Source organism: Perca flavescens, chromosome 19 (genome assembly GCF_004354835.1).
Source record: "Perca flavescens isolate YP-PL-M2 chromosome 19, PFLA_1.0, whole genome shotgun sequence".
Taxonomy (NCBI): Eukaryota; Metazoa; Chordata; class Actinopteri; order Perciformes; family Percidae; genus Perca; species Perca flavescens.
The window spans coordinates 5,968,339-5,990,838 of record NC_041349.1 but is presented as its reverse complement, the minus strand read 5'-3'; the positions used below and the strand labels follow the sequence as shown (position 1 = coordinate 5,990,838).

The window sequence follows — 22,500 nt, the reverse complement described above, 5'->3', positions numbered from 1 at the left end:
TTGGTTGATTGCATGTTACGCCCAAAACACACCTCTGATTAATGAAGACACTAAGTACAACCCTTTAGGACCATGTGGATTCCTACACACCCTGAACGCACCAGCACCAGGCGCTTCAAGCCTTGCGCTCAGACCAACAAACCAGGACCCAGTATGCGTGTTTATGTCGGACTACGTTGTTTGTAATCGCAAGTAGCTAACTGAAAAAACAATACATACTTAATGTGTTGGGTTTTTCTTTTTTTTTTTTTTCAGCCTGCGCCTCCATTGGTCCATGACGAAGCCCCGCCCCTCATAAAGGAGTGTCCCGGCCAATCGTTTCAGGCCTGGCGTCTGCTGCGGTATTTAAAGTCCAGCCGCGCGGAGGCCGACGACATCTTGCTCGAGCCGTACCTGCAGAGCTGGGATCAGCTGCTCAAGTACAGGAACTACCTTATTGTTAAAGGAGAGCAGGGGGAATGAGGGGGGGGGACACCAAAGCAGGGGGAATGAGAGGGATGGACATGAGAGCAGGGGGGATGAGAAGGGGAAACGCCAGAGCAGGGGGAATATCTTCTTTTATTTCATGTACGAAATGTTTAAGTAAAAGTGAAAGTTTTCATAGTAAATAAACTAAAGATATACGTAAAACTGGGAAAAACTACAGTAACCACAGTATTTGTACTTTACTACAGCACAACACTGCAACTGACAAATCGATTAATCTACAAAATAATTGTTTGTCGAGGCCGCGTTACCGTGTTACTAAGGTGGTTGGCCGGTTATCTGGACACGCTAACGTTAAAACAACATTAAAGCGCCCATATTATGGCTCATTTTCAGGTTCATAACTGTATTTTAAGGTTGTACCGGAATAGGTTTACATGGTTTAATTTTCAAAACACACCATCTTTTTGTTGTACTGCACATTGCTGCAGCTCCTCTTTTCACCCTGTGTTCAGGTCTCTGTTTTAGCTACAGAGTGAGACCTCTTTTCATCTTCTTCTTCTTCTGTACTATCTTTGATTGCACTCGCACATGCTCAGTAGCTCAGATGTAGATCATGTCAGCTAGCTAACTCTAGAGACAGTAAAAGAAAGGCTGTTTCTCCGACTTCGGTCAGTTCCAAGGCAGGATTAGCTGGGAGACTTCTTCTAAATGAGGGAGCACATGGAAGTAGTTCTTTTGGTGATTAGGGTGAACTTGTGTTAGTTGTAGAGGTGCTTTTCTATTGAGAACGAGCTAGCATGCTAGCCTTAGCATGCTAATGCTAAGCGTGTGGAAGCACCAGAGACACAAAATAACACCCCTCATCTCAGGAAAAAGTGTTTTTTTCACAATATGGGCACTTTAAGACCACCCACGGTAAAGACTGGGACAGGTTGGTCTGATGTTTGTCGGGTGAAATCTGTGTTCCAGTTTCATGGAGTCTCTCGGGACCATGGTGGGCTTCTTCTCCCAGAAGGTGAAGGAGAAGGTTGTCCTGATACGAGAGCTGGCCCTCAAACGAGCCGCCGAGGCTCATGGGAAACGCGGTCCGTCTGGCCTCTCGGGACTACAAACGCCAGCGTCGTTTGGACTACGGAGCGGGGTGAGTGTCACGAAAAAAAACACACACACACACACACACACACACACACACACACACTAAAAGAGACACACACACATACACACACACACACTCAAAGAGAGACACACACACACACACACACAAAGACACATCACATGCACGCAGGCACACACACACACAAAGATAAAGACACAGAGACAAAGACACACACGCACACACAAAGACACACACAGACAAAGACACACACAAAGGCACACAGGCTAATGGGAAACGCGGTCCGTCTGACCGCTCGGGACTACAAACTGTGTCGTTTGGACTACAGAGAGGGGAGACCGATTTTATCCAAAGTTATCCACTTATTTCTTTTTTGTTTTCTCTCTCTCTCTGTTTTCTCTCTCTCCCTCCCTCCTTCTCCCTCTCTCCTGTCTCTCCCTCTCTCCCTCCCTCCTTCTCCCTCTCTCTCTCTCCCTCTTTCTCTCTCTCCCCCTCTCTCTCTCCCCCTCTCCCTCTCTCCCTCTCCCTCCCTCTCTCTCTCTCCTCCTCTCTCTCTCCTCTCTCTCTCCCTCTCTCTCTCTCTCCCCTCTCTCTCTCCCCCTCTCCCTCCCTCCCTCTCCCTCTCTCTCTCTCTCCCCCTCTCTCTCCCCTCTCCCTCCTTCTCTCTCCCCTCTCCCCTCTCCCTCCCCCTCTCCCTCCCTCTCTCTCTCCCCCCTCCCTCCCTCTCTCCCCCCTCTCTCTCTCCCCCTCTCCCTCCCTCCCTCTCCCTCTCTCTCCCCCTCTCTCTCCCTCCCTCTCCAGCCGTACCGTTCGGTGCGCTCCATGGTGGAGGCGGAGCTTAAAGGCGGCGTGGTGAACTTCTCTTGGCGGACCGACTCTGGCTGCAGGACTCTGCTGCGGCTGCACCGCTCGCTGCTGTGGCTGAAGCTCATGCTGGAGGGACTGGCTGAAGGCCCGGACACCCACGGGCGATACAAGACGCCCGGAGAGCTCAGCAGGTAACGGCTACTCTAACCGGCCGGGGGTTAGAACCCCGACACGGCAGGGGAAGGGAGGGGTTAGGGCAAGATTATTTTTTGGGGCATTTTAGGCCTTGAATGGATAGGACAGCGGAGGTATGAAAGGGGAGAGACATGCAGGAAACTGTCACAGGTCGGACTCGAACCCTGGACCTTCTGCATCGAGGAATAAACCTCTGTATACGTGCACCCGCTCTACCAATTGAGCATGACACAAATGTAAAAACAAAGTGACAAAAATGTAAAAAACAGTGACACAAATGTCAAAAAAGTGACACAAATGTAAAAGAAAAAAACAAATGTATGTGCCTTTGTCTCTGTGTGTCTTTGTCTGTGTGTGTCTTTGTGTGTGTGTGTGTGTGTGTGTGTGTGTGTGCCTTTGTCTGTGTGTGTCTTTGTGTGTGTTTGTGTATGTGCCTTTGTCTGTGTGTGTCTTTGTGTGTGTGCCTTTGTCTGTGTGTGTCTTTGTGTGTGTGTGTGCCTTTGTCTGTGTGTCTTTGTGTGTGTTTGTGTATGTGCCTTTGTCTGTGTGTGTCTTTGTGTGTGTGCCTTTGTCTGTGTGTGTCTTTGTGTGTGTGTGTGCCTTTGTCTGTGTGTGTCTTTGTGTGTGCGTGTGTGTCTTTGTCTCTGTGTCTTTAAGACAAATGTTTTTACATTTGTCTCACTTTTGTGCCACTTTTGTCTCACAAAAGTGGCACAAATGTCAAAAAAGTGACACAAATGTAAAAGAAAAAGAGACACAAATGTAAAAGAAAAAGAAAAAAAGTGGCACAAATGTCAAAAAAGTTACACAAATGTGAAAAAAAAAAAAAAAAAAAGTGAGACAAATGTAAAAGAAAAAGAAAAAAAGTGGCACAAATGTCAAAAAAGTGACACAAATGTAAAAGAAAAAAAGTGGCACAAATGTCAAAAAAGTGACACAAAATGTCAAACAAAAGTGTAAAAAAGTGACACAAATGTCTAAGAAGTGACAAACATTTAGAAAAAAAGTGACACAAATGTAAAAAAAAAAGTCGACAAACGTTGAAAAAAAGTGACAAAAACGTCGGGGAAAGCCACGAAGCTCTCGAAAAAAAGACGACCAAAACGTTGATAAAAAGGTTTTTTCATTTTAAATCTTGACCCAGAAAAACTAAAAGTTGACGGTTGCCGGGACAACATCTATATTCGGGGTGTTTCCCATTGTTTTTGTCACTTAGTTTTCAATGTTTGTCAATTTTATGGCATTTGAAGAAAAAACTATTGATGAAAGAACTTTGAAAACACAAATGTCAAAAAAGTGACAAAAAATTTGGGAGAACTTCAAGAAGAACTTCAAAAGACTCAGAAAAAGTCGACAAACGTTAAAAAAAGTGACAAAAAAAATCAGGGAAAGCCACGAAACTATCGAAAAAGACGACCAGAACGTTGATAAAAAAGGCTTTTTCATTTAAAATCTTGACCCAGAAAAACTAAAAGTTGACGGTTGCCGGGACAACATCTATATTTGGGGTGTTTCCCATTGTTTTTGTCACTTAGTTTTCAATGTCTTTCAATTTTATGGCATTTGAAACTTGAACTTTGACACAAATGGAAAAACAAAGTGACACAGATGTCAAAAAAGTGACACAAATGTAAAAAAAAAGTGACAAACATTTTGAAAAAAGTGACAAAAGTTTTTGGGAAAAACCCCACAAAAACTTCGAAAGACTCAAAAAAAAAAAAAAAAGTCGACAAACGTTGAAAAAAAGTGACAAAAACGTCGGGGAAAGCCACGAAACTATCTAAAAAAAGACAACCAAAACGTTGATTAAAAGGCTTTTTCATTTAAAATCTTCACAGAGAAAAACTAAAAGTTGACGGTTGCCGGGACAACATCTATATTCGGGGTATTTCCCATTGTTTTTGTCACTTAGTTTTCAATGTTTGTCAATTTTATGGCATTTGAAGAAAAAACTATTGATGAAAGAACTTTGAAAACACAAATGTCAAAGAAAGTGACACAAATGTCAAAAAAGTGACAAAAAATTTGGGAGAACTTCAAGAAGAACTTCAAGAGAACAAGAACTTCAAAAGACTCCGAAAAAGTCGACAAACGTAAAAAAAAAAGTGACAAAAAAAATCAGGGAAAGCCACGAAACTATTGAAAAAGACGACCAGAACGTTGATAAAAAAGGTTTTTTCATTTAAAATCTTGACCCAGAAAAACTAAAAGTGTCCGGTTGCCGGGACAACATCTATATTTGGGGTGTTTCCCATTGTTTTTGTCACTTAGTTTTCAATGTCTGTCAATTTTATGGCATTTGAAACTTGAACATTGACACAAATGTAAAAACAAAGTGACACAAACGTAAAAACAAAGTGACACAAATGTCAAAAAAGTGACAAAATGTCTTGACTCAGAAAAAAAGTGACAAAAAATTTGACCCAGAAAAACTAAAAGTTGCCGGTTGCCGGGACAACATCTATATTTGGGGTGTTTCCCATTGTTTTTGTCACTTAGTTTTCAATGTCTGTCAATTTTATGGCATTTGAAACTTGAACTTTGACAAAAATGTAAAAACAAAGTGACACAAATGTCTTGACTCCGAAAAAAAGTGACAAAAAATTTGACTCAGAAAAACTAAAAGTTGACATTCGGGGTGTTCTCCATTGTTTTTGTCACTTAGTTTTCAATGTTTTTGTCGCCTTTTTTCCAGCGTTTTTGTCCCATAAAAACTAACAACAGGTCCCAGGTTGATGATGTCACGCTAAGCGCCCGCTGCTCTCCATCCCCCCCCCCCCCCTCCTCAGGGACGCCTACAGGGTGGCGTTGGCGCCCCACCACCCCTGGGTGCTGCGCCAGGCGGCGGAGTTCGTGTTCCTGGCGCTGCCGGACCGAGGCTTCTTCCTGCAGCTGGTCTGCGTGGAGACGCAGCGCGACGCGGCGCCCGTGCTGCACGCCATCATCCACGCTCTGGAGCTCGTGCACGCGCAGACGCAGCGGATCCTCGCCGAGCACGGCATGCTGGAGCTGCCCTGAACGCACCGCGGGATCCTCGCCGAGCACGGCATGCTGGAGCTGCCCTGAACGCACCGCGGCTGCCACACACAGACTGGACGCACAAAGAGACACTTCCTGTCGTACGGAGCGCCAAAATAAAAGACTTTCTGACCCACAAAATACAAACACAGACACACATAGTACTCACACAGTACTGACAGTACACACACAGTACTGACAGTACACACCGCACACCTCATAGTACGCACAGTACACACACATTACTGACAGTACACACCGCACACCTCATAGTACACACACCTCACAGTACTGACAGTACACACGCACACACCGCACACCTCATAGTACACACACCTCACAGTACTCACAGTACACACACATTACTGACAGTACACACCGCACACCTCATAGTACGCACACCTCACATTACTGACAGTACACACCGCACACCTCATAGTACGCACACCTCACAGTACTGACAGTACACACGCACACCTCATAGTACACACACACACAGTACTGACAGTACACACGCACACACATGCACACCTCATAGTACACACACACACACCTCATAGTACACACGCACACACCGCACACCTCATAGTACTCACACACACCTCATAGTACACACACACACACACACACACACACACACACACACAGTACTGGCAGTACACACGCGCACACAGTACTCACACACACCTCATAGTACTCGCACACACACACACACACACACACACACACACACACACAGTACTGACAGTACACACCTCATAGTACTCACACAGTACTGACAGTACACACGCACACACCTCATTGTACTCGCACACACACACACACCTCATAGTACACACGCACACGCACACACACACACCAAAAGAAGTTGTGAAAAGATTAAAGTACAAATACCTCAAATCTCTACTGGAGTAAATGTACTCTGTTACTTTCCAAACATCCTCAGGAACTCCATGACCGGGGAAATACTTTACACACAACAAACTTTATTTCTTTATTTTGGTCTCGCAAACAGTTTGGAGCAGAACACGTTTACAGTCAAGTACAACACGTTATACATGTACAAGTAATACAAGTACAAGTACAATACATCAGCAGTTTAAAAAGAACAAAAGCAGGATATATGCAGTCAATACTGGAGGGAAACATGCACTGTAAGGCACCATATGCTGCATTCAGGACCACGTGGGATATTAGTGTTCTTCAGCTAATAACGCTAACAGCTAACTCGACCAACGTTATAACAAGGGGAGAAAAAAAAAAGCGGGGAGAGGGGGGGAGGTTGTTTGGCTCGAGGTCACCCTAGGGTGAAATGACTCCCAAACATCACTTTAAACCCATTTTACAAAATGTTTGAATTTCAGAAATTTTGGGGGTTTTCTTTCAACGAAATGGTCAAAAAAAATTAAAATAACGTGGACGGTTTTCTACATGGCTCTTCACAAGTCCAGTAAGTGGTCAGTTCACTTTTTTTAATTTTATAACATTTGGAAGAAAAAAAAATTGATAAAATTACATAATAAAAAAAAAGTAAAAAATTGAAAAGATTTCGACAAAAGTGACAGTTTGGTTAATTCATTTTCTATCTAAAAGCCGGACCAACACCAGAACGATACTTAAGTTCCACTTCTTTATCTGGATGGCTTTTCTCTCCTTTATTTTTTTACAAAACCATTTTTTACCTAACAAAACCAACTGAAGTTCTCAAATGTTAAATGCTGCCTAAACAATAACGGGGAGACAAATATTTAAAATCCCCTTCGCCGACAGGACTCTCCAGACAGCACGAGAGAAGTGCTGTGTCTGGGAGTCACAGGAAGTGTCTGCCTGTCCCGGGACAGTCATGGGAGTCACAGGACAGTGTCTGCCTGTCCCGGGACAGTCATGGGAGTCACAGGACAGTGTCTGGGAGTCACAGGACAGTGTCTGCCTGTCCCGGGACAGTCATGGGAGTCACAGGACAGTGTCTTGACTGACACTACTAAACAGGACAGTTTTTTGCTGCCACTGCCGCTGCAGGACGAGCCTCTCAGGGCGCCGATGCGTTCAGGAACGTCTCGTCTTCCCCCCCGGTGGCTCCTCGTGTGCGTTTACAGACAGTGGCCCTGCGTGAAGGCCTTGTCGCAGAGCACTGGTACGGTCTCTCCCCGTCCGCACGTGCACAGTCAGGTGCTCCTGGCGCGAGCACGCTTTCCCGCACACGGCGCACACGTAGCGTTTGATGCCCAAGTGGCTCTGCACGTGGTTGTCCTGTCCTGAACTGTTAGTAGTGTCCTGAGGAGTGTCCCGGGACAGTCAGACACTGTCCTCTGACTCCCATGACCAGACTAACCCTAACCTGACGATTTTGTCACTTTTTTTCAATGTTTTCATCACTTTTTTAAATGTTTGTCACTTTTTCAATGTTTACGTCACTTTCTTCAATGTTTTTGTCCCTTTCTAAAATGTTTGTCACTTTTTAAAATGTTTTCGTCACTTTTCAAAATGTTTTCGTCACTTTTAAAAATATTTGGTCACTTTTAAAAAAAAAATTGTCACTTTTTTCAATGTTTACGTCACCATTTTTCAATGTTTGTCACTTTTCTCAATTTTTTTTGTCACTTTTTAAAATGTTTGGTCACTTTTTTCAATGTTTTTGTCACTTTTAAAAATGTTTTCGTCACTTTTTTCAATGTTTACGTCACCATTTTTCAATGTTTTCGTCACTTTTCTCACTTTTTAAAATGTTTGGTCACTTTTTTCAATGTTTTTGTCACTTTTTTCAATGTTTACGTCACTTTTTTCAATGTTTACGTCACTTTCTAAAATGTTTTTGTCACTTCCTAAAATGTTTGTCACTTTTTAAAATGTTACTTTTTTCAATGTTTTTGTCATTTTTTTCAATGTTTACGTCACCTTTTTTCAATGTTTTCGTCACTTTCTTCAATGTTTTTGTCACTTTCTAAAATGTTTTTGTCACTTTCTAAAATGTTTTCGTCACTTTTTTCAATGTTTTTGTCACTTTTTTCAATGTTTACGTCACCTTTGTTCAATGTTTTCGTCACTTTTTTCAATGTTTTCGTCACTTTTTTCAATGTTTACGTCACCTTTTTTCAATGTTTACGTCACTTTTAAAATGTTTATCACTTTTTAAAATGTTTTCGTCACTTTTTCCAATGTTTACGTCACACAAAGTGTCGAAAACGTTGTCTGTCTGTCCCGGGACACTCCTCAGGACACTACTAAAAAGGACAGTTTTTTGCTGCCGCTGCAGGACGACCCTCTCAGGGCGCCGATGCGTTCAGGAACGGCTCGTCTCCCTCGTCGCCGTCTCCCCCCCGGTGGCTCTTCATGTGCGTTTTCAGACAGTGGCTCTGCGTGAAGGCCTTGTCGCAGAGCGCGCACTGGTACGGTCTCTCCCCGTTGTGCGTCCTCATGTGCACGGTCAGGTGCTCCTGGCGCGAGCACGCCTTGCCGCACACGGCGCACGTGTAGCGTTTGATGCCCAGGTGGCTCCGCACGTGGTTGTTCAGGTGGCTCTTGCGCTTGAAGAAGCGGCCGCACTCGGAGCAGCCGTACGGCGCCTCCCCCGTGTGCGTGCGCATGTGCGCCTTGCGCTCGCCGTTGGATATGAACCCCTTGCCGCACACGGCGCACGGGAAGGGGCGCTCGCTGCAGTGCATGCGCCGGAAGTGGGCGTTGAGCGTGCAGTTGGTGGTGAACGTGTTGCAGCAGATGTGGCAGAGGAACGGGCGCTCGCGCTCCGTGTGCGTCAGCTGGTGCGACTTGAGCGCGTTGGCGAGCTTGAAGCGCTTGCCGCAGACCTCGCAGCCGTGGCGCCGCTCGCCCGAGTGCACCGTCTTGTGGCGGGACAGGGACCGCAGGTCGGTTAGGAACTTCCCGCAAACGTTGCACTGGTACTTGTCTTGCCTGGCGTGCGAGCGCACGTGCGCCCGGAGCTGCGCCTTCAAACCGAACGCTCTCGTGCACAGCTCGCACTTGTGCGGCTTGTCGTCCACGTGGACCCAGCGGTGGATGCTCAGGCTCGACAGGCGCGGGAAGGTCTTGCCGCACGCGTCGCACTTGAACGGCCGGTCGCCCGTGTGGCGCGTGACGTGGTACTGGAGGCCCGTGAGGGTGAAGAACGCCTTGGAGCAGTACGAGCACTCGTGGGTCTTCTGGTACGTCTTGAGGTGTCCCTTCAGGGCTCCCGGCGAGTCGAAATTCTCGCCGCACACGCCGCAGACGTGCGGCGGCGAGGGCGAGTCCTCGGCGTGGCTCCACGCGTGTTTGATCAGACTGCCCGTCAGCCGGTACCAAACGCCGCAGACCTTACACGCCGTCTTGCGCTCGATCAGCTTCCCCTCCACGCCACACGGGCGGCCGGCCCGGCACTTCTTGCGCGGCGCCGGCAGCGGCGCCGGCTTCGACGTCCGCGGTTCGGCTTCGCCGTCGGGTTTCCAGTCGTCGTCGTCGTCGTCTCCGTCCAACGCCTCGTCTCCGCCAGAGTCCAGCCGGCTGTCGGCCTCCTCTGTCTCCAGGTCCTGCTGAACAGAGCTGATGTGGAGCAGAAGCAATACTTTACTTTGTGTATAAGTTCTTCATGGAAATTAAATGAAAATATTTCAAGTAAAAAAAATCAAAATATTTTAAATTTCAAAAAAAGTCCAAATATTTCATGTAAAAAAAGTCCAAATATCTTTAGTAAAACAGTCAAAATAATTTCAAGTCAAAATATTTTTATTTAAAAAAATATATATTTCAAGTAAAAAAGTCAAAATATTTCTAGTAAAAAAAAATATATATACAGTGGGGGAAATAAGTATTTGACCCCTTGCTGATTTTGCAGGTTTGCCCACTTACAAAGAATGCAAAAATCTACAATTTTAATCATATGTACATTCTAACAGTGAAAGACAGAATCCCAAAGAAAATTCCAGAAAATCACATCATATGAATTTATTAAAATTGATAACCATCTGATGAGGAAAAACAAGTATTTGACCCCCTGGACAAACAGCAAGTATTCTGGCTCCTACAAGCCAGTTAGTCTTTCTTTAAGACACAGCCCCAATCCGAACCAATTATCTACATCAAATATACCTGCCTCACCTCGTTACCTGTATAAAAGACACCTGTCAACACCCAAACAACCAGCATCCAACATCACTACCATGGGCAAGACCAAAGAGCTTTCTACGGACATCAGGGACAAGATTGTTGATCTGCACAAGGCTGGGATGGGCTACAAGAGAATCGGAAAGCAACTTGGAGAGAAAAGATCAACTGTCGGTGCAGTTATCAGGAAATGGAAGAAGCACCACACAACCGCCAACCTCCCTCGGTCTGGGCCTCCATACAAGATCTTGCCTCGTGGGGTGTCCCTGATCATGCGAACGGTGAGGAATCATCCCAAAACCACAAGGGGGGAAACTGATGAATCAACTGAAGGCAGCTGGGACCACAGTTACAAAAGAAACGGTTGGTAACACACTACGCCGTCATGGATTGAAATCCTGCAGCGCACGCAAGGTCCCCCTGCTCAAGAAGAAACATGTACAGGCCTGCATGAAGTTCGCCATTCACCACCTGGACGACTCAGAAGAGGCCTGGAAGAAGGTGATGTGGTCAGATGAGACCAAAATAGAACTTTTTGGCCTCAACTCAACTCGTCGTGTTTGGAGGGCAAAGAACACCGAGTACAACCCAAAGAACACCATCCCCACCGTCAAGCATGGTGGTGGCAACATCATGCTTTGGGGGTGCTTTTCAGCCAAGGGGACGGGACAACTCCATCGTATTGAGGGGAGGATGGACGGGGCCATGTATCGTGGAATTCTGGACCGACATCTCCTTCCCTCAGTGAGAGAGCTGAAGATGGGTCGAGGATGGGTGTTTCAGCACGACAACGACCCTAAGCACACCGCCAAAGCAACAAAAAGAGTGGCTGAAGAAGAAGCACATCAAGGTTCTGGAGTGGCCTAGCCAGTCTCCAGACCTGAATCCGATTGAAAATCTTTGGAGGGAGCTTAAAATTCGAGTTGCCAGGCGACAACCTCGGAACCTGAATGATTTGGAGGCTGTCTGCAGGGAGGAGGGGCCAACATCCCTGCCGAAATGTGCACAAACCTTGTCACCAACTATAAAACCGTTTGACATCTGTGCTGGCCAATAATGGCTTTTCTACAAAATATTAACATGCTGTTTGTCCAGGGGTCAAATACTTGTTTTTCCTCATCAGATGGTTATCAATTTTAATAAATTCATATGATGTGATTTTCTGGAATTTTCTTTGGGATTCTGTCTTTCACTGTTAGAATGTACATATGATTAAAATTGTAGATTTTTGCATTCTTTGTAAGTGGGCAAACCTGCAAAATCAGCAAGGGGTCAAATACTTATTTCCCCCACTGTATATATATATATATATTTTTAGTAAAAATGTAAAAATATTTCAAGTAAAAAAGTCCAGATATTTTTAGTCAATAAGTCAAAATATTTCAAGTCAAAAAGTCAACAATAGTTCAAGTAAAAAAATAATAAAAAAAACAAACACTGGTCCCGTATAGAGCGAGAACGCTGTAACAGCCAGTCGTTTTTACTTAACTAAAAGTACAAAAGTGACAGCCTAAAGATATACTTAAAGTACCAAAAGTTAAAAGTACTCTATATGCAGACAGTAATTACCTTGAATGGCGGCGAGTTTTATCACTTTTTATCCCCTCAGCAGCAGCGGACAGAGAATCAGTCGGGGCGCCATCGGTGCTCCATGAAAGGTTAAGATCTTCCCCCTCCTCTTCTTCTCCTTCCTCTCCTTCTTCTTCTCCTTCTTCTTCCTCTTCCTTTCCTTCTCCTTCTTCTTGCTCCTCTCCTGTCTAGAAGTGTTGATGTTTTGTTAAGAAAATAACTCCATACGAAAGAAAGTCTGAAAATCCCATCTAACATTTAGATTTTGGACTCTCCTACATATTTTATCTGACAAAAACAAGAGAAACTTTTCTGAAAAATAACTCAAACTAACCTTAACTTAAACAAACTTAACAGAAACTAAACTAAAATCCAAAAGTCTAAACTATAGTCACCTTGCTTTGCACGAGTAAATGTCCTCAGTTACTTATAACTTTTATAACAGTTAATTATTCCTCTATGCTGATTTTGTAGTGGCGGCCCACCACAGCAAAATTTCTGCCACCACGGTATCAGAAACAATGTAGTCGCGGTTGCCTTTTAAATGATCCTGCCGACATAATGCAATAACATTCAATTTAACAACCAGTAGAACTATTCAGAGGTTATTGGACCCGTCCAGTTTAACAACCAGTAGAACTATTCAGAGGTTATTGGACCCGTCCAGTTTAACAACCAGTAGAACTATTCAGGGGATTCCTACCTTAATAAATACATATTAAATACGTGAAGTATATACCTTGAGTCGAATGTAGAGGAACTTGGTGATCCTGATGACGTTCTCCGGCGTCATCTTCTTCACTTTGAGTCTCTGGAGTCGCCAGCTGCGATCCGACTTGAAGATGGTGAAGGTTTTGTCGTCTCCGGCCAGCTGAGGGAAGCTGGAGCGCAGCAGGGACAGGAAGTCCTCCTCCGTCAGCCCGCGGGGACACGGCAGGTCTCGAGCCCGCGACTTCAGAAACACTGGAACAACAAATACAACTTCTGAACCTGCTCCTATTTCATCTGGTTACAACGCATCAATATTTCTAGTAAAAAAGTCAAAATATTTCAAGTAAAAAAGTCAAAATATTTAAAGTAAAAAAGTCAAAATATTTAAAGTAAAAAAAGTCAAAATATATTTAGTAAAAAAGTCAAAATATTTAAAGTAAAAAAAGTCAAAATATATTTAATAAAAAAGTCAAAATATTTAAAGTAAAAAAAGTCAAAATATATTTAGTAAAAAAGTCAAAATATTTAAAGTAAAAAAAGTCAAAATATTTCAAGTAAAAAAGTCAAAATATTTCAAGTAAAAAAGTCAAAATATTTAAAGTAAAAAAAAAAGTCAAAATATATTTAGTAAAAAGTCAAAATATTTAAAGTAAAAAAAGTCAAAATATATTTAATAAAAAAAAAGTCAAAATATTTAAAGTAAAAAAAGTCAAAATATATTTAGTAAAAAAGTCAAAATATTTAAAGTAAAAAAAGTCAAAATATTTAAAGTAAAAATAACCTAAATATTGTTATCAAAAAAGTCAAAATATTTTGTATGTACTTTTTAACTTGAATATTTGAAGTACAAAAGGGTTAGATGCCACTAGGACGCCACGGGAACACTGGGAAACGATGGAACAGACAGACAGGTTTACCTTTGTTAGACAGCTTGTCTGTCTGAGAGGGAACAGACAGACAGACAGGTTTACCTTTGTTAAACAGCTTGTCTGTCTGAGAGGGAACAGACAGACAGGTTTACCTTTGTTAGACAGCTTGTCTGTCTGAGAGGGAACAGACAGACAGACAGGTTTACCTTTGTTAAACAGCTTGTCTGTCTGAGAGGGAACAGACAGACAGGTTTACCTTTGTTAAACAGCTTGTCTGTCTGAGAGGGAACAGACAGACAGACAGGTTTACCTTTGTTAGACAGCTTGTCTGTCTGAGAGTCCTCCAGCACGCAGACCTTGAAGAGGAGGAGAGGAGGCTTCTCTCGGAGGGAAGGTCGGCCGCGGCCGCGCCTTTCAGACTCAACTCTGGGAGACGATAACCTGCAGTCACACGATACGGAGAGATGGATGGAGAGATGGATAGATGCATGCATGCATACATAGATAGATAGATAGATAGATAGATAGATAGATAGATAGATAGATAGATAGATAGATAGATAGATAGATAGATAGATAGGGTTACCACCCCCCCAATAATCAGAACTGGGCCTTTTCCGAAGTTTGTAACGCTTTTTTCTTTCCGTGAAAATTTTTATTGATGATTTTTCCAACTGTGTGTGTGTGTGTGTGTGTGTGTGTGTGTGTGTGTGTGTGTGTGTGTGTGTGTGTGTGTGTGTGTGTGTGTGTGTTACCTGGCGCACGCCTCCGTGTCCTCGGCCGACGTGGTTGCCGAGCCCGACGGAGAACCTTCTGGTCTCTGCGGAGGATCCTCCACACCGGTCTGAAAGACATGAGTTCAGGATCAAACACTCGGCAATCATCGGGCCTACTGCTCTCTTATAACCCAATCATCAGACCTACTGCTCTCTTATAACCCAATCATCGGGCCTACTGCCCAATCATCGGGCCTACTGCTCTCTTATAACCCAATCATCGGGCCTACTGCCCAATCATCGGACCTACTGCTCTCTTATAACCCAATAATCAGACCTACTGCTCTCTTATAACCCAATCATCGGGCCTACTGCCCAATCATCGGGCCTACTGCTCTCTTATAACCCAATAATCAGACCTACTGCTCTCTTATAACCCAATAATCAGACCTACTGCTCTCTTATAACCCAATCATCGGGCCTACTGCCCAATCATCGGGCCTACTGCTCTCTTATAACCCAATAATCAGACCTACTGCTCTCTTATAACCCAATCATCAGGCCTACTGCTCTCTTATAACCCAATCATCGGGCCTACTGCCCAATCATCGGGCCTACTGCTCTCTTATAACCCAATCATCGGGCCTACTGCTCTCTTATAACCCAATCATCGGGCCTACTGCTCTCTTATAACCCAATCATCGGGCCTACTGCCCAATCATCGGGCCTACTGCTCTCTTATAACCCAATCATCGGGCCTACTGCTCTCTTATAACCCAATCATCGGGCCTACTGCCCAATCATCGGGCCTACTGCTCTCTTATAACCCAATCATCGGGCCTACTGCTCTCTTATAACCCAATCATCGGGCCTACTGCCCAATCATCGGGCCTACTGCTCTCTTATAACCCAATCATCGGGCCTACTGCTCTCTTATAACCCAATAATCAGACCTACTGCTCTCTTATAACCCAATAATCAGACCTACTGCTCTCTTATAACCCAATAATCAGACCTACTGCTCTCTTATAACCCAATAATCAGACCTACTGCTCTCTTATAACCCAATCATCGGGCCTACTGCTCTCTTATAACCCAATAATCAGACCTACTGCTCTCTTATAACCCAATCATCAGACCTACTGCTCTCTTATAACCCAATAATCAGACCTACTGCTCTCTTATAACCCAATCATCGGGCCTACTGCTCTCAGATTCAACCGTGGACTTCTCTCATGTATCCTAAAATTACAGGAAGTTGTTGCTATAGTTGGAACTCAGGCATCAGTCAGTTGGTCTGTGTGTGTGTCTGTTTCTGTGTGTGTCTGGGTGTGTGTCTGTGTGTAAATATAAATGGACTGTTCTTATATTGCGCTATTCTAGTCTGAACGACTACTCAGAGCGCTTTAACATTGTACAGGAACCATTCACCATTCACACACATTCACACAGCCGAGGCTGCCGTACAAGGAGCCACCTGCTCATCAGATAATCACTCACACACATTCACACTCTGATGGAGCAGCATCGGGGGTTCAGTGTCTTGCCCAAGGACACTTCGGCATGGGACTGCAGGGCCAGGGATCGAACCACCAACCTTCCGATTGGCAGGCGATCTGCTGCTCTCTTATTCAACCGTGGACTTCTCTCATGTATCCTAAAATTACAGGAAGTTGTTGCTGAAGTTGGAACTCAGGCATCAGTCAGTCGGTCTGTGTGTGTGTCTGTTTCTGTGTATGTGTGTGTGTGTGTCTCTGTATGTGTGTGTTTGTCTCAGTGTGTGTTAGCTGGGATAAGCATCTACTTTCATCTTCAATGTCTTTGAACAGTTTTTTAAAAAAAAAACATCCCTGAACTAAAAATGTGAAGGCCTACATTTCCCAGAATGCTCTCCACCAGCCACCAGACCCTGACCAAGGTAGATGTAGACCCAGAGTACCTTGAGTCGGATGTAGAGCGCCGAGTTCCTCGGCCGGCTGCAGATCTCCTCCGGCGTCAGCGGCGCGACGCTCAGCGGGGTGAGCCGGCGCGACCAATCGGTGGTGAAGACGTCGAAGGGCTCGTGCGCGGCGAGCTGGGGGAAGGTGGAGCGCAGCAGCGACAGGAAGTCCTCCTCCTGCAGGCCGCGGGGACAACGCAGGTCCTGCACCGGGTTCTTCTTAAACACTGGAACACATAGACACACACACAGAGAGACACACAGAGACACACACACACACACAGAGACACACACACACACACACACACACACACACACACACACACACACACACAGACAGACACACACACACAGAGAGACACACACACAGACACACACACACACACAGAGACAGACACATACACACAGAGAAAGAGACACACACACAGAGACACACACACACAGAGACACACACACACACAGAGACACACAGAGACACACACAGAGACACACACACACACACACACACACACACACACACACACAGACACACACACACACAGAGAAAGAGACACACACAGAGACACACACACACACACACAGAGAAAGAGACACACACACAGAGACACACAGAGAGACATACACACACACACACACACACACACACACACACACACACACACACACAGAGAAAAACACATGAGAGACACACACACAGAGACAAACACACGAGAGACACACACAGAGACAAAGACTCACACATATATACACACAGAGACAGACACACACAGAGAGACACACACAGACACACACACACACACACAGACAAACACACAGACAAACACAGAGACACACACGTATATACACACAGAGACAGACACACACAGAGACACACACAAGCACACACACGAAGATAGACAAACACACAGAGACACACATACATACATGAAGACACACACACACACACACACACAGAGACACACACACAGCAGTTTTAAATAAACTTTTTAAATCGGAGTGGCTTTTATATTAATTAATATTTGACTTTCAAATTAATTAATATTTGACTTGTTTCCCGGGACACCCCTGAGTGTGTGTCGCCGTAGCAACAGCATCCTCTCTCTGATACACACCCCTGTTGGAGAGCACGTCACTGTGAGAGTCCTTCAGGAAGCAGACCCGCAGGTCCAGGTGGTTCTGGGAGTCCTGGTTCCGGGGTCTGCCGGGTCGGCGCCGCTCGCCACCGCCGGGGGAGGGTCTGGGGGAGGAGAACCTGCCGGGGAACAGTCAGTTAGGAACCAGAACACTACTTCCTGTTTACTGGAGCCTGACTATTAACTACACAGGATTATTCTACGGGTCGATAATTTATGGAAATATTTTAACTTCTTTTCTTAAAATATTTCAATTTTTTTTTTTGTTAAAATATTTCAATGTTATTTTGTAAAATATTTCTATTTTATTTCTTAAAATATTTAAACTTTTTTTTTAATTAAAGCCGGCATATCTCCACCAGACTCCATGTAAATAATCAGGACTTTTAGTGTGTATAGAGCCAGCATATCTCCACCAGACTCCATGTTAATAATCAGGACTTTTAGTGTGTATAGAGTCAGCATATCTCCACCAGACTCCATGTAAATAATCAGGACTTTTAGTGTGTATAGAGCCAGCATATCTCTACCAGACTCCATGTAAATAACCAGGACTTTTAGCGTGTATAGAGCCAGCATATCTCCACCAGACTCCATGTAAATAATCAGGACTTTTAGCGTGTATAGAGCCAGCATATCTCCACCAGACTCCATGTAAATAATCAGGACTTTTAGCGTGTATAGAGCCAGCATATCTCTACCAGACTCCATGTAAATAATCAGGACTTTTAGCGTGTATAGAGCCAGCATATCTCCACCAGACTCCATGTAAATAATCAGGACTTTTAGCGTGTATAGAGCCAGCATATCTCCACCAGACTCCATGTAAATAATCAGGACTTTTAGCGTGTATGGAGCCAGCATATCTCCACCAGACTCCATGTAAATAATCAGGACTTTTAGCGTGTATAGAGCCAGCATATCTCCACCAGACTCCATGTAAATAATCAGGACTTTTAGTGTGTATAGAGTCAGCATATTTCCACATGTAAATGTGTGAATCAAGAGTTTATTTCAACCAGAGTGGTGATTGTTGGAACAGTGGAAAGATGAACCAAGACGGCTTTTGGTAGTTTTATTTAGTTTCTGTCCTCTTTGAATGAAGTGTTTTACGATGATAAAAGTCCTTGTTTCTGGCTTAATACTGGACCAATGTCAACGATTGTTGTTCCCATCAGTCACTTAGACACAAAAACTGGGACACACACAAACCCAGACACACACACGGAGACACACACACACCCACAAACAAACCCAGACACACACAGAGAGAGAGAAACACACCCACACTCTCACACACACACACACACACACCCACCCACACACACACACACAAACCCAGACACACACACACGGAGACACACACACACCCACCCACACACAAACCCAGACACACACACAGAGACACACACCCACCCACAAACAAACCCAGACACACACACACAGAGACACACACACACCCACAAACAAACCCAGACACACACACGGAGACACACACCCACCCACAAACAAACCCAGACACACACACGGAGACACACACCCACCCACAAACCCAGACACACACACACGGACACACACCCACCCACAAACAAACCCAGACACACACACACAGAGACACACACCCACCCACAAACCCAGACACACACACGGAGACACACACCCACCCACAAACAAACCCAAACACACCCACAGACACACACACACTGAGACACACACCCACCCACACACAAATCCAGACACACAAACACAGAGACACACACCCACCCACCCACACACAAACCCAGACACCCACAGACACACAAACAAACCCAGACACACACACCCACCCACAAACAAACCCAGACACACACACACACAGAGACACACACCCACAGACACACACACAAACCCAGACACACACACACGGAGACACACACCCACCCACACACACACACACACGAGGAAAGTTAACCTTTAAATTAACCAGTGTGGAAATAACTCAAACAACTTACACGAGGGGGGACTAGCATGCTAAGCTAACTAGCGTAGAGTCTCAGAGGCGGTTTGTAACCTTGGCGTTATTTGGAAGTCCGGGTCCTTCAGATCTCCTCGTTTCCGTCGAGAACTCGCCGCCGGCCGTGACGACAGCCGTTGCTCTTCATCGCCATCATCATCATCTTCATCTTCGTCACCATACCACAGGAAGTCACCCTCGTCTTCCTCGCCTGAAACCAATCAAGAGAAAAAAAAGGTGTCAGAAATGTCACAAAAAGAAAATAGTCAAGAACATTAAAAGAAAAAAAGTGTGTCTCTGTCTGTGTGTCTCTGTCTGTGTGTCTCTGTCTGTGTGTGAGTGTGACTGTGTGTGAGTGTCTGTATGTGTGTGTGTGTGTGTGTGTGTCTCTGTGTATGTCTGTGTGTCTGTCTGTGTGTGTCTGTCTGTATGTGTGTATCTGTGTATGTCTGTCTGTGTGTGTCTGTCTGTCTGTCTGTCTGTGGTTGTGTGTGTGTGTGTGTGTCTCTGTGTATGTCTGAGTGTCTGTCTGTCTGTCCAACCTCTCAGGTCGCCTGTCCAGCTCTTTACGTCCCTTTCTCTCTATTTAAATTAGTACTTTCCCCAAAAAGTGACGTGAAAACGGTTACCTGAGTTACCTGGGTTACCCGAGTTACCTGAGTTACCGGAGTTACCGGACTGCTGCGTGCGCTGCTCCTCCTCTTCCGCCCCCCCATCAACGCTCAGAACAACCGCAGCATGGCCTTCTTCATCCGGTACCAGGGCTTCAGCTTTACAATCAAAACAAATAAATAAAGTCACATACGCAAAAAGTTCCCTAAAATGTCAAGGTATCAACAGACGAAAATGTACGGAACTTCACGAAGTTTAATCACTGTCACGATCCCGCCTAGTTTTTCCCGGCTAGCCAGGACACCAGGATCGATAAGAGTCGGGATCGTGGACCAAAATGTAAAACCTGACGTGTATTTACCACGTTTAGTGGAACTTTTTTAAAGCCGAATTGTAAATAACATCGAGACAATGTGTGTTATGTAATGTTTTATATCATTTGGAGCCTACATTTTTTTGTCCGCGAGCAAAGAAACTTTAAATTAGCGTTTTTTTTTGCATGGACTTCGACAATCTGAAAACCAAATGTGAAACCTTACTGTAGTTACTATGTTTAGTGTAAGTTTTTGCAAGACGAATTGTTAATAACATTATTAAAATGTGTGTAATGTAATGTATGTCATTTGAAGTGTGCACTTTTGTCGGCGTGCAAATAACCGTTAAATTAGCGGTTTTTAAAATAGAGTAACACAATCCACAACCAAATGTGAAAGCTGACTGTATGTACTATGTTTAGTGCAACTTTTTGCATGCCGAATTGTACGTAACATCATGATAATTCATGTTATGAAATGTTTTATGTTTTTAGGAAGTCTACACTATTGTCAGCGAGAAAAGAAACGTTAAATTAGCCTCTTTTTAAATAGAGCTCGACAATCCCAAACCAAATGAGAAACCTGACTGTATTTACTACGTTCACTGTGACTTCTTGCATGCCGAATTGTAAATAATATCAGGACAAATGTCATTTTATGTCATATGACGTCTACACGTTTGTCAGCGAGCAAATAACCGTTAAATTAGCCGTTTTTAAATGGAGCAACACAATCCATAACCAAATGTGAAAGCTGACTGTATGTACTATGTTTAGCGCAACTTTTTGCATGCCGAATTGTAACTAATATCAGGACAAATGTAACGCCATGTCATTTTATGTCATATTAAGTTTACACGTCTGTCAGCGAGCAAATAACCGTTAAATTTGCGGGTTTTTTTTTTTAAATGGAGCATCACAAGCCCACGACCAAATGGGAAAGCTGACCGTATGTACTATGTTTAGTGCAACTTTTAGCATGCCGAATTGTACATAATATCATCATAAGTCATGTTATGAAATGTTTTATGTAATTTGAAGTCAACATTTTTTGTCCGCGAGCAAAGACACGTTAAATTAGCCGTTTTTTAAACGGAGTTCCACAATCCCACACCTTAAAAAAGAGCCTCGGGACCGGAGACTCACCTTTTCTATCTAGTCTGACCCGAGGCTGCAAGAGCTCCAGCTGCCTCCTCTGCCGGTCGATCTCGCGTCTGAAGCCCGACGCCTCCTCCTCGTAGCCGGCCATAGTTCTCTCGACAACCGCTAAAATTTCTTGCGCGGCCGTTGTCAGTTTCTCGGTGACGATTCCTCTCAGTATGTCGGTTTTAGACATGCTGCCGAGGTCGTCGGTGGTCTCGGACCCACCGCTGGTCCTTTTCATCCAGTAAAGCATCTTTAATTTGTCCCCCACAGGTGTGATTTGTTTATGCAGAAAAACTTTGCACCGCTTCGCACATTTTTTGCGCGGACGGTGTTGTTCCGGGTTGTGGCGGTGCAGCCACAAAATAATGTCCGACAAGAAACAAAAAATAAACAAACGGGAACGGTGCAGCTTTTTCTACTTTTTCTTTTAATGTTTTAAAAATGCACTTTGCTAAACAGAAAAAAACACGTATTCTCTTGCTTTTCATTTCGTTATACATGTTTTTAAGATTACGTCTGATTCTCTGGGTTAGAATAATCAGAATATTATTCCCACATCTAGTCACATTCATGCTTTTCAAAACAGCCCTTCCAGAAAAATGTGATTGTCGCGGACAAAAATCCTTGATTATGCGGCACGTTTTCTTAAAAAAAAAAAAAAAAATGTGATGGAATATGCTATATTATACGATGAAATTGCGGGAACTCGCCAAAATTGCAGTTTGATGAAAAAGAGAAAATAAAGTGATTCCTCATAACGTTCCCATGGCAACAGGGGAAAAAGGCTGCCCTTGTGTGAAGTAAACGCAACATTTTTCAACTTTCTGCTAAGATATATT

The 22,500-nt window shown here is 44.3% G+C and overlaps 2 protein-coding genes across 2 annotated transcripts in view; one reads left to right on the top strand and one right to left on the bottom strand.

The window, feature by feature from the left end:
• Positions 1-5,563, top strand: part of LOC114546157 (ceramide-1-phosphate transfer protein) — a 7,300-nt gene extending 1,737 nt beyond the window's left edge. Inside the window, exons 3-7 of the mRNA XM_028564835.1 lie at positions 256-419; positions 1,399-1,570; positions 2,345-2,495; positions 3,890-3,894; positions 5,297-5,563. Coding sequence (XP_028420636.1) covers positions 256-419; positions 1,399-1,570; positions 2,345-2,495; positions 3,890-3,894; positions 5,297-5,563 — 759 coding nt within the window. The remainder of the gene's footprint in view (positions 1-255; positions 420-1,398; positions 1,571-2,344; positions 2,496-3,889; positions 3,895-5,296) is intronic.
• Positions 5,564-8,650: 3,087 nt separating this feature from the next.
• LOC114574037 (zinc finger protein 74) lies at positions 8,651-22,316 on the bottom strand. The gene is made up of 10 exons (XM_028606323.1): positions 21,662-22,316; positions 20,247-20,360; positions 19,648-19,801; positions 17,577-17,716; positions 16,465-16,691; positions 14,565-14,653; positions 14,120-14,250; positions 12,969-13,192; positions 12,230-12,417; positions 8,651-10,099 (listed from the first exon to the last, which is right to left on the bottom strand). The coding sequence occupies exons 1-10, from the start codon at positions 21,909-21,911 to the stop codon at positions 8,827-8,829; spliced, it is 2,790 nt and encodes a 929-aa protein (XP_028462124.1). The 5' UTR covers positions 21,912-22,316; the 3' UTR covers positions 8,651-8,826.
• Positions 22,317-22,500: the final 184 nt, after the last annotated feature.